At 39.3% G+C, this 12,008-nt stretch overlaps 1 protein-coding gene across 1 annotated transcript; it reads right to left on the bottom strand.

Annotated features, from left to right (window-relative positions):
• Positions 1 to 495: 495 nt before the first annotated feature.
• On the bottom strand, positions 496 to 3,409 carry LOC147632867 (putative inorganic phosphate transporter 1-3). The gene is made up of 2 exons (XM_086807758.1): positions 3,238 to 3,409; positions 496 to 2,404 (listed from the first exon to the last, which is right to left on the bottom strand). The coding sequence occupies exon 2, from the start codon at positions 2,379 to 2,381 to the stop codon at positions 735 to 737; it is 1,647 nt and encodes a 548-aa protein (XP_086663884.1). The 5' UTR covers positions 2,382 to 2,404; positions 3,238 to 3,409; the 3' UTR covers positions 496 to 734.
• Between the last annotated feature and the right edge of the window lie 8,599 nt (positions 3,410 to 12,008).

Below are 12,008 nucleotides of genomic sequence, written 5' to 3'. Positions count from 1 at the left end.
CGTCACGTTTTTTGGGTCTGCATCACAATCTTCAGCGTTCACCATCAAATAAAAATTTTGAAAATTGGGATGCAATACATTTAGCGTTGGGTACACACATGGAGTATGTAACTGCTTTCCCATCAAGCGGCAAAATAGCATCCAGCCACTCCTCTTGTAAGGGAAGCTACACAAGAATTGGCACTCTAGGGCATTGGGCTACAACTTTGTTAATATAAAAAAGGGGGCATAGTCAAGCATGGCAATGTACAGTTTGAAGTGGTTTCTCCCAGAGACATCTGGCTAAACCACCCTGGATATAATCCAACTCCCAAATCCGCTTCTTTCTATCAGAAGGGGAAGGGGGCTCTAAGGAAATGCACATGGGTACGCATGAAGATGGAAATTTTACCATACAGCACAACACGTTAATTGAACATCTTCCTCTCCTCCTCTTTATGAAAAGAAAAAACTACCAACCAACCACACACAGACACAAAGAGACAAGACAGAATGTAAAAGAAATTACTGGTTAAATAAGCAGTGCTTAAATAATTCATCAGGACCTAAACATGGGCAAACAGTACATGCCTTGTATTATTATTGCCATAATTAATTACTCTATTGCCATAATTAATTATTCTACGATCCTCCTATAGCCCTAAATTGAAAAAAGTGTTTTCAAAAGGAGATACGCCCATGCACCATCGGCTGCCCCATTTCAAAGGTGCATCATGGACTGGGGACTGAGTGTACTACAGTGGCAAAGTCATGCTTCCGGATAATGTCCTGGTCTGCGATAATGTTATTGGATTTTCTGGATCTTCATTACTCTCCCCTGAAATTTCTTCCAGAGACCTGCCCTTTGTCTCTGGGACCAAAAATGTGCAAAAGAACCCTAAACCATTGCAGCAGGCCAACATTAGCAGAGAAGATCGAACACCAACTCCAGTCGGATAGCCTGGATCCTGGTGCCCTTCAGTAGGATCCTGAGCTGCATACAAAAACCCAAATGCCCCTACAATAGCCCCAGCTTTCCCAGATGCAGCAGAAATGCCGTGGCAGGTTGATCTAAGCCTTGCAGGGAACACTTCAGCAGGCACAATGAACGTGGTACTATTTGGACCAAAATTGGAGAAGAAGAATGTGAATGCATATAGGACAACGAAGATGATCTGATGACCATTGCAGAACCCAGATCCACACTTGGTCCCACGCAGCTGGTTGTAAGGGATGGAGAGCCCAAACATGAAGGCTGTCATCATGAAGAAGCCCAGAAGCTGGATGGTGAACCTACCAATGCGATCAATCAGCAGCACTGTGAACCAATAACCAGGTACCGTGGAGCACAAAGCAATCAGAGCTTGCCCTCTTGCGATCCTGTAAACTTCCTCCAATGCACTCATTTTCTCGGCTGAAGGAAGCCAGCCAACTGCTGTGAAGACATCCTTCTGGAAGAGATTCTGACTATAGAAAGCAACATCCAGAAGAAACCATGTGCTTGTAGTGCCGAGGAGGTGGGCTCCGTGATTTTTCAAAAACTGCTTAGAAAGTAATCCGTAAGATTTGGCAGAAACAATCTTATCCACTTTATGCTGCTCAGCTTGCAACTGAACTTCAAGCACTTGTGTCATATCTGCTGCTGCTTGCTTGGCATTCCCTGCTACCAAGGCGGTGTACCGTGCAGTCTCTGGCATCTTCATCCGCCAATAATATGTCAGTGCTGCCGGAATGGCTCCCATCATGAAAATGATCCTCCACACAAAGTCTGCTTGCAAAGGTGTTGAACCCAATGGGTCCATATCAAAGGAGGGCCGTGGATAAGCATTCTTAAATGAAACTGAAACAATGATAGCCACTGCTGCTCCACCCAGTATCCCGAAACCTTGCATGGCAAACACAGCAGCAATAAAGGCACCTCTAGTGCGCTTGTTGGCATACTCAGACATGATAGTGGCAGACAAAGGGTAGTCTCCGCCAATGCCAAATCCCAGCCAAAATCGGAAGAAGCACAAAGTGGTCATGACAGACTTTGCAGTGCTACCAAATGAAAGACCGCAAGCTATTGAACTGACTACCATGCACATGAGGGTGATGCCGTACACTTTCTTGCGCCCGAGTTTATCTCCGAGCCAGCCAAAAAACAGTTGCCCCACTAATGTACCACAGAGCGCCACTCCATTCACGGCAGCAGATACATTCGCTGGTAGGATTCCAGGCTTGTTAGTTGCCGGGTCGTAATAATACAGCCGACCAAGCAACTTGGTGACAGTTGAGATGCAGAATAGATCATATGCATCTGTAAAGAACCCCATGCCTGCTATGATTATGGCTGTAAAGTGATACCATTGTGTCTTGGCTTTATCTAGGGCTGTCAAGACTTCTAACTGTGCTCCCGCCATCAAAACCTTTTGCTCTACGCAACCTACAGAATAGTTCAATGTACATGAATAATCATTAACACAACTCACAAGGCCTTAAGAAATATACAAGAAATCAATGCCCGGCAATAAGCAGACCTAGTTCATAAACCTTGTCTAGGCTCTTATAGCTAGAAAGTGGATCTGGTGCACATCAAAATACCTAAATTACACCGCCGATAAAATGTCAAAGCTCCTTCAGATATTTGATTTCTACAGGTAAATACTAAGTTCGACAATCATTATCCAAAATTGTCACTTCTTTTACAGCTCTCTCTCTCTCTCTCTCTCTCTCTCTCTCTCTCTCTCTCTACGCACCTACCACATGCAACAAAATGCTACTTAAAAAAATACATTGCAAAAGGTAAAAAAAGGTGCATGCAAAACTAATCTGAGACAAAGCACCTCATCAGCAAGCGCATGCTTAAACGCATATTTATGCAGGCTGAGCAGGGCTTATGTAAAGCTTTAAGATGCAGAGCGCGCAAGTTAAAGTTGCACACCTAAGAATTCTTACAGGGGCCTCTCTCTCTCTCTCTCTCTCTCTCTCTCTCTCTCTCTCCCCTAATGTCCTATCTAACTTCCCATCACCGAAGACATGTAACTTCTAAAACGAAATCCTCCTAAAACGCAAAGACTGCGAGTTCTTAACAAATTTTCAAGGGTTTTGGATGATTTAAGTAATAATCGCCTAAGTTTCTACTGTAATTTTTTGTGATTAAGCGAGGTTTTATGTGAATAAGTGGCAACATGATTTGAAATCAACATGCAAGCTCACATGATGTGGTTATGATGCTGTGTGCGCAATGCACGGAAAGAAAAATAGCCATAGCCATACCCCGGAAAGCTCGCTGATTACTGTATAGCTGTTGAAGGAGATGACTGCCTTCCCTTCTGAATGCAGGTAAAACCGGAAACCCTAACCCTAAATTCTCTCAAAAATTGCTAGCCGTGCTTCGTTCGAATTGCAGAAAAAATGCAGAAAACGAAGAAGACGATGTCAAGTACTAACAATTAGAAACCACGCCACCCGCCATTTATAGAAACCCGATTCCCACCAGACCCCAGACCCAAGCTTAAGTCTCTTTACACCCAACTCTATAATATTACCTAAAGTCACAAATTTCATAAAGATGGTTCATAAAGATGGTGTAGCACGGTTCCTAGACTCTCAAGAGCCCTCTTTAACAATCCTACCTCAAAAGCAAGATACTCTCCTCTCGCCGACATCGATGAAAGCAAGATACTGGATCATTCGAGTATCTACCTTGCTCTCCCTTTATCGTCAGAAGATTCATATGTGGCTACTCGCATGAGGACAAATATTTCCAACACCTTGCGCAAGGCAAAGACAATGACCTCATTGCATGGCTTCTTCTATGTTAATATCCTCTACTCCTTAACATAACCAACTCCAATTAATTGATAGAAGTTTCTTTGCTTAGGAAAGCTCCTTAATTGATAGAAGTTTCTTTGCTTAGGAAAGCTCACTGCCCTTACCGCTACCCAGGTTCTCACCTCCAATGTTGTTCTTTACCCTTAGGCAAGCCATTGGATCATCCCAAGTATATACTCACATGTCTATTCGCTATTAAAGTCACACAATTGATTAAGGCTAAAGATACAAATATGAAATCAATGGAAGGACCTCTCTTTTTTTAGTGTTATGACATAATCTGCATGGCCCTCCTATCTCCCCTAATCATAGGCCTCACATTCAATTCCCATTTTACCTAAAGCTTCCCAAACTACATGATACTTTCTCCTTCCAAATGCTCTCTCATCCTTAACCCCTTACTCAAAGGTCAGGATCTCAAAATTGATATTTTCATACATATAGCATTTGAAAATAAAGTCTTGACTCCTTCCTTTGTGCTAAACACGCATGGGCATTCAAAATTTAATAAGAGACCTTTACATTGATGTTGTTCACTAAACATAATTTACGAAAAGGTTTGATGCAATGATTTTGACAAAAAAATAAAAGCATTCAACCACAATCAAATCAATGGATAACTTTCGAAATTATGAGTATAACACGACAAAAATCTTTGCAAGGACCTTAAATCTTAATGCCAGCTTTGTGTACTTTATGAGCTCATATCTAAAAAGTGTAGGGTGCTTTGCAATTTGAAGCTAATAAGGTTGTTTAGCAACAAATTCTCACTAGAATATGCAACAAGTTAGTATATCTCCGTTTTCTTGATATTGGAATTTTTATCTTACATAAAGGCATCTTATACATGGGATTAAACCCTCCTTGATATCCAATGTGCTTTTGTAAGAAAGCAAATATGTGGAATGTCTTACAAATGTGTACGTCTCCTTAACTTCCAAGAACATTTCCAACTCTTACATGGACCTTCCCTTAAGCAATTGAAACGATTAGTTTCCTAAAGGGCCTTGATCATTGTTTTAAAGTCTCCACTTGGATATTCAAGGTTTGATATTTTTTTCATAAGAATTTCTCATTGCTAGTACAACATTTTGAATTTAGAATCTCTTAAAATTATGTGGTACTATATAATATTTAAAAAATCATTATAAACCTATTAAATGTTGATTGCTATATAAAGCAATTTTAATACACCAGCAAAATTCCTTGCATGTTAAGGTGAGATATGTATCCAATTTTCTTATGTATCTTTGGTGCAAAAGGAAAAGAAAGTATTATGAAACTACACATCATGTCGAGGTCTTACATATGAAAAAAAGAAAATATGTTATATTATGTCACTACATTATGTCACTATGTTAGTGGAGAACAAAATTTGATACTGAGGATGAGTACTCAAACAGGACTCAAACCATGTCTCGACCTGTCTTGAGGGGGGGAAATTGATATAAATGAAGACAAGCATCACATTGAGAATATGCAAGTCTTGAGGTGTCAATGCAAGTTGAGGATCCAAGCAAAATAGATTGCTTTGCCTTACAATAGGTTGTACCTTGAAATATCTTGGGACTTGAACAATTTTATAGTCATACCTTTCCACCCCTCTAAAATGAGCATATGGTGTTACACATCTAAGTAATGCAACTTATAAAATTTTTTGCACGCCTGAGAGTTTTATAACATGAAAGTTGTAAACCTCTCAACAAGGTAAGGGGAATGATGAAGCCCTTATCACTTTATACCTTTTCTTTAAAATGGGTCACAATAGTCCTTATTCATATTGTTAAAGAAACAATAGTATATAATGAAATAGAATGGAAGGTATGATGTTTTTTAGAATAATAGTATTCTATTTAGAAGTAGACTTCACACAAACGAGTGTAAAACATATCTGATATCAATGTGAAATTTTTTCTTAAACCTTATTTCTAAATTCCATCATGCCATTTGATTCTTTAAGAGAATTACTATCGACTCGCCTCAAAGTATGTACTTTTATGGCAAACTATGGAAGGAAAGTACAGTATCTTTCCACTAAGCTATATCTTGTATTCAATCTTCTACAATGGTCAACTTATAGTGTGAAACATAAGAGTAGCCTTTTAATCAAACACATAATGTTATTGAAGAAACTACATAATTATAACAATTTCTCAATAAAATTAGTAAAATATTAGTTCTAACTATTGAATTAGACATACATAATGTTATTGAAGAAACTATACAATTACAACAACTTCTCAATGAAATAATTAAGATATTAGTTCTAACTTGAGATAAATCTATGGCAAATGTATGGTGATTATGTATGTATAATGATAGATATATGTAAGTGGTGGTGGATGTTATGAGATCTGAGTGGTACTTGTAAACACTAGTATTTTGTAGCTATCTTTGACTGCTGCTACTGACAATTGGGTGGAGAGAGAGAGAGAGAGAGAGAGAGAGAGAGAGAGAGAGAGAGAGAGAGAGAGAGCCTAACTATAACTACTACCCATATCACCAACACACTAAACCCAAGGGATTCAATCTTAGAAAACTTATAATAGACCAAACTTATGTATAAAAGGGGCAACTCCACTTTAATAAAAATGGTGCTTTGTCCACGACTCAGATTAATCCCCTTTAATACCTTTGTTTAACTCTTAATACATGTTAATATGTTGTTAATCCCTTGTTGTTATTGATTTGTAAAATCTCTCTCTATCTCTTTCTGTCCTAGGCTTTAACTCTAACAATAACAATGTCATTAACTTGTTAAGGGCACCCAACTTCAAGTTTTGCTCCAATTTACTCACCTTGAGGTTAATATAAGGTTAGAACTCCTATAGTAAATTCCATTTACTATAGGGAAGGAAGGGGAGAATATTACAAGTCCATTTCAAATGGTACTCCCAAGCAATAAAAGGAAAACATAGGGCATAATTCATGTTAAAAGCCAAGAACAAGACCTAGAGGATCTGACCAAGAAGATAGGCTACCCAAGAGGTCAAAAGATGAAGAATTGCACACTAGGACCAAGGATGGGTGAGGAAGATAAAGGTCTTGAGAGGAAAAACGAAGAAAATACCTAACAAAAAATGGATGGAAGACTGGCAAGATCAGTATGGAGAACTAGCGAGAGAAATCAAATTAGAGGAAGTTTGAGAACCAAAAAATGCTGGCTAAGGAGCCAAGAGGAAGGATTTGAGAGTAAGCCAAAAAGATTTCAACCAAGGGGAAAACATGAAAATAAAAAAAATGATGGCTAAGAATGTTAAGGCTAGAGAGCCAAATATAAAGAGAAAACTAGCAAAGGATGAATTGGACATAAGGGATATAAAATAATAGGCATGGTAAAAGTTTTTTAAAAATTGTTGGGGAAAAACTGAGGAAACACTTAAGAATACACCATATTAAAGTCCCAAAGAATAAGAAGTTTAATTTGTTGAAGTATAAACATAACATTGCCTCATACCACAATATATAGTATATATAGTAGACACTGATAAGGTAGCAACTTATGCCACTATTTAGTGGAGAAATTATAATATATCATGAAGAATTCTTGAAAGATAGTCATATACCTGAGGCTTATCTATAAAATATCGACGGTCTTCTAAATCTTGCTTCTTTTCATTTCTTTAATGATATGATAAATATCCTTCTTGTTAGGCGATACACAAGTGGACTCAGTTGAAAATGTAACAACAAGGCCTTTCAACTCTCTGCCGCCTCTACATGTCTATATAGTGACCAAACCTCACTTGTAGTGGGAAAATCTAGGCCGTTGGAAACAAAACAATAATGGTGGTTGTAGAAGAAAGGGTGAGAAAGGGAAAGGCAAAAACGATAGCGAAGAAATGAAGCCTAAAATTTTGATAAATAGAAGATTGTAGGCTATTGTGAGGCCACACTAGAGGAGTAATTACCAGCTAGCCATCTTGCACATTACCTTTATAGTTTCTAATAAAAAAGATTCAATGGTAGTGTTAGTTACATTGCTAGATAGGATTTCTTGTGGGTTTTCTTCTTAATTTAGCTTTCCCTTCATCCCCCACCTTTTGTGAGAGAGACTAATCGTGAAGTATGTTGGAATTAGGGTTAGGGTTGCAACAATGCACACACACAAGATAGAGAAGCTTGAGAGCACACAAACTCACTAGATTAGAACGAATAAATGTGTGCCAGATACAAAAGATAAGTACACACCCCAAAATGAGTAGATAAGAGGGTGTACATACGCACGGGGGAAAAAACCTCCTAGTGAGGAAAAAAGTGCCCCAACGGTCCTAAGTGTGTTCACAAACATCACTACCATATAATACTACAAATCCCCCCTGGAGTGATGATGTGAACATGTACAAGGTATAGCTGATCAATCCTAAAAAGGAAGTAAGCCCAAAGCTTTACGAAAAGCTTCGAACTTTTTACGAGGAAGAGTCTTCGTGAATAAATCTACCATGTTGTCATGTGTAGGCACATAGACCAAGTTGATCTCTATTGTAGAGAGTCTTTCCCTGACATAGTGGTAATGCACCTCAATGTGCTTAGTGCGAGCATGAAACAGTGGGTTCCTCGCAACAACTACTAATGCGCTCCTGTTAGTGAAAATCGTAGTGCTAGACCAACACCCAAATAAGCCACCATAAGACGCCTGAGCCACACACACTCAATTGTAGCTGTAAAAGCTACCTTGAACTCAGCTTCACAGCTAGAAGTGGCCACTGCATGCTGCTTCTTGTGCTGAGCCATGATATACATGAATCACCAAGGCGAAATAAAAACCCACTAGTGGACACTCGTATGTCATAACATCCAACCCAATCTAAATCATTGAAAGCATGCAGCTGTGACTCACCCCCTTTTGGATAAAATAATCCAAAATACTGAGTGCCTTGTAAATAGCAAAAAACTCGCTTAACAGCCTGCCAATGCTTCATACCTGGGCTATGCATAAATCTACTCAACTGTGAGATCACATACTGTATATCTGGCCTCGTGTTGCACACATAAAGAAGGGATCCAATAGCCTCTGCTGATACAAACTAGCATCAAAAGAGTCTCCTACAACTTGAAGACTAAGTCGAGTACTTGTCTCCATAGGTGTAGCCATAGGTTTATAGTCTTCAAGATTAAACCTCTTCAATAACTTTTGTATATATTTAGATTGCAGTATAACAATGCCATCATTGCGCTACATAAACTGAATCCCCAAATAGTAATGCAAGGGCCCCAAATCTCACATCTCAAACGATGACTGCAAATAAGCCTTAAAGGCTGAAATCTGAACTATATCGGGTCCCGTGATGAGCAACATGTCATCAACGTATAGAACGAAGACCAAAAATGTGTCCTTACTCCTCTTCACATAGAGGGTACTCTCCGTTGCACTATTGCAAAAATCATTTGCAACCAAGTATGCATGAATCTTCTCATACCATGCTCTAGGAGTCTGCTTAAGGCCATAAAGAGCCTTTTTCAACCTACATACTTTAGACTCTTCTCCTTTCATAACAAAACCAGGAGGCTACGATACATACACCTCCTCATGTAAATCACCATTCAAGAATGCAGTCTTAATGTCTAACTCATGTATATTCCACCCATGATGTGTTGCTAAAACAATGAGACACCTAATGGTAGTCATACGAGATGTGGGTGCGAAGGTCTTATCATAAGTCAATGCACTTTTGCTAGGCATACCCCTTTGTAACAAGTCTGGCCTTGTAGAGTGAGATCAATGCTACCATTTGCTTTGCGTTTTAACTTGTAAACCCACTTAGTACCAATGGCCTTCTTGCCATGAGGTAGATCTGTTAAATACTAGGTGTCATTCTTGAGTATGGAGTTATACTCATCCTGTATAGCATGTATCCAATGATCATCATCATGTGCTTCCTCAAAGGAAATAGGTTTCTCCTCATTACATAAAGTAGAAATGAGAACATGATCCACATGAGAATAATCTGCATGATGAGAACCTGTACGAGTTCTACTACTAGTAGGTAAAGTAGCTTCCAACTCACTATCCCTCAATGTCTGCAGCACAAGCCATTTTGGCATATGCCTAGATTCTTCTATGGCTGCTCTCTCCTCATCCACTACATCCTCAATAATTGCCTCATCAAAAGGCTGATTTGCAGGCTGATTTGCACCTGCAAAGGCTGAATTTCAGCACTTGGTTGAGCGTTCAATTGCTCTACATATGACTGCCCTCCATCAAACAAAGGTAGGAGCAAATTAAACATGTCCTCCTGTGAGCATACATTCTGATGTTTTTTGCATGAAAGCATGGGTTGAACTGAGTTTTTGACAAAAAACAACATCTCTACTTACCAAAATCCACTTTGAGGGGCCGGATGGTAGAGTCTATATTCCTTGCTTTCTGAACTGTATCCCACAAATATGCATTTAACCGCCTTATCATCAAGCTTATTGCGTTGTTGCTCAGGCACAAGATCATAAGCAAGACAACCAAAAACACGCAAATGAGCCACATAAGGCTTCTTGCCATGCCAAGCTTCATAAGGAGTTTTAGACTGCAATGTCTTGGTAGGGCATTTGTTCAACACATAGTTTACGCACATAGTTGCCTCTAACCAAAAACCGTGAGGTAAATATTGGGCTTTCACCATACATTGTGCCATCTTCATGAGAGACCTATTCTTTCTCTCAGCCACACCATTTTGCTGAGGTGTGTATGGCACTCTACATGATGCCTTATGCCTTTTTCAGCCATATATGCATGAAATTCCTTGGACATATACTCCACCCCTCGATCTAAACGAAGGGTGCCAACTTTAAATTCACATGCATTTTCAGCTATGGATACAAAGTGCCTAAAGCACATAAAAACCTCTGACTTCTGCTTTAATGGACACACCTAGCTATATCTGGAGTAATCATCAATAAAAGTGACGAAGTAGAGATATCCCCCAATAGATGGTGTCCTCATAGGACCGCATACATCACTATGTATAAGCTGTAATTTTTTAACAGCTCTCACAGATCCATTCTTTGGAAATGATGCCGGATGCATTTTAACAAGAATACACCCCTCACATACATGTCTAGCAGGGGTCTCAAGAGTTGGCAACGTAGACACTATATCATGCATTTTACCAAGAATACACCCCTCACATACATGTCTAGCAGGGGTCTCAAGAGTTGGCAACGTAGACACTATATCATGCCTTTGAAGGCATAACAAACTGCTATAATTCAAATGGCCAAATTGTGCATGCCATAATTCTACATCACTCATAGCACGAGTTGTAGAGAAACTGAGTAAGCATCATGCTGCAACTTCTCAAATACATCCATCTTGTATAGGCCATGAAACAAGGTACCTGAGGCAATGATAGAATAACCATCATTTCTATCCTGAACTGTACATCTGCCATCCCACAAATTTCACTATCAAGCCTGACCAAGCTAAGGTTAAAACGGATAGCAAGTTCTTATTAATGCCTGGCACATATAAAACTTTAGAAAGAGTAAATGTGCCCCCATTTTAGTAGTTAGCACAACACTACCAACTCCTTTGACAAGATATGAGGAACCATTTGCACATGTGACGGTTCCTGCACTTGGGACAGGTTCCAGAGATGAGAATAATTTTTTTTGTGAAGTAATGTGCTTACTAGTACCACTGTCAAAGTACTAAGCATCCGATTCTACATTGACATGCATACATCATGAACAGAAGGGTCATAATTGCAATGTACAGTCCATGCCCAATCATCTTGAGCAAAACTTGCAAATTCCTTCTTCTATGCACTTGGTGCAGATGCATCAGCCACAACCATGCCCGATTCTTTCTTTTTCTCCTTCTCTAGCTTTTTCTTGCATTCATTTATGTAGGGCCCTGGTTTCTTGTAATAGTGACACTTGCCCTTCTTTTTAGGCTTATCACCTTCTTTCTCTGCATCCTTACCTGAGGATTCTGATTTTGGCTTATAGCCACCATGCGAAGAAGCTTTACCTTTGCCTTTCTGACTAGCAACAAAAGCTTGGTCACCTACGCGCATAACAGATCTGTTTTGCCTAGATTGCTCTTCTTGCAAGAGTACTGAAACCAGCTCATCAAATGTAAGGGAATTTGGATTTCCCTTCATCATGCTAAGGGTAGAGGAAAAACTCTGATAAGAATCCGATAATGCATTGAGAACTGTGAGCACTAATGTACTATCAGGATATATCTCATCCACACTAGCGAGATGCTCCTTAAA

The sequence above is a fragment of the Cibotium barometz genome, chromosome 13, assembly GCF_041138505.1.
Source record: "Cibotium barometz isolate CiBa-2024 chromosome 13, ASM4113850v1, whole genome shotgun sequence".
Lineage (NCBI taxonomy): Eukaryota > Viridiplantae > Streptophyta > Polypodiopsida > Cyatheales > Cibotiaceae > Cibotium > Cibotium barometz.
This window is presented reverse-complemented; position numbering and strand designations above follow the sequence as displayed.

Bases quoted from the DNA above. Each gene is read 5' to 3' on its own strand.
- LOC147632867 (XM_086807758.1), bottom strand. From the start codon at position 2,381: ATGGCGGGAGCACAGTTAGAAGTCTTGACAGCCCTAGATAAAGCCAAG.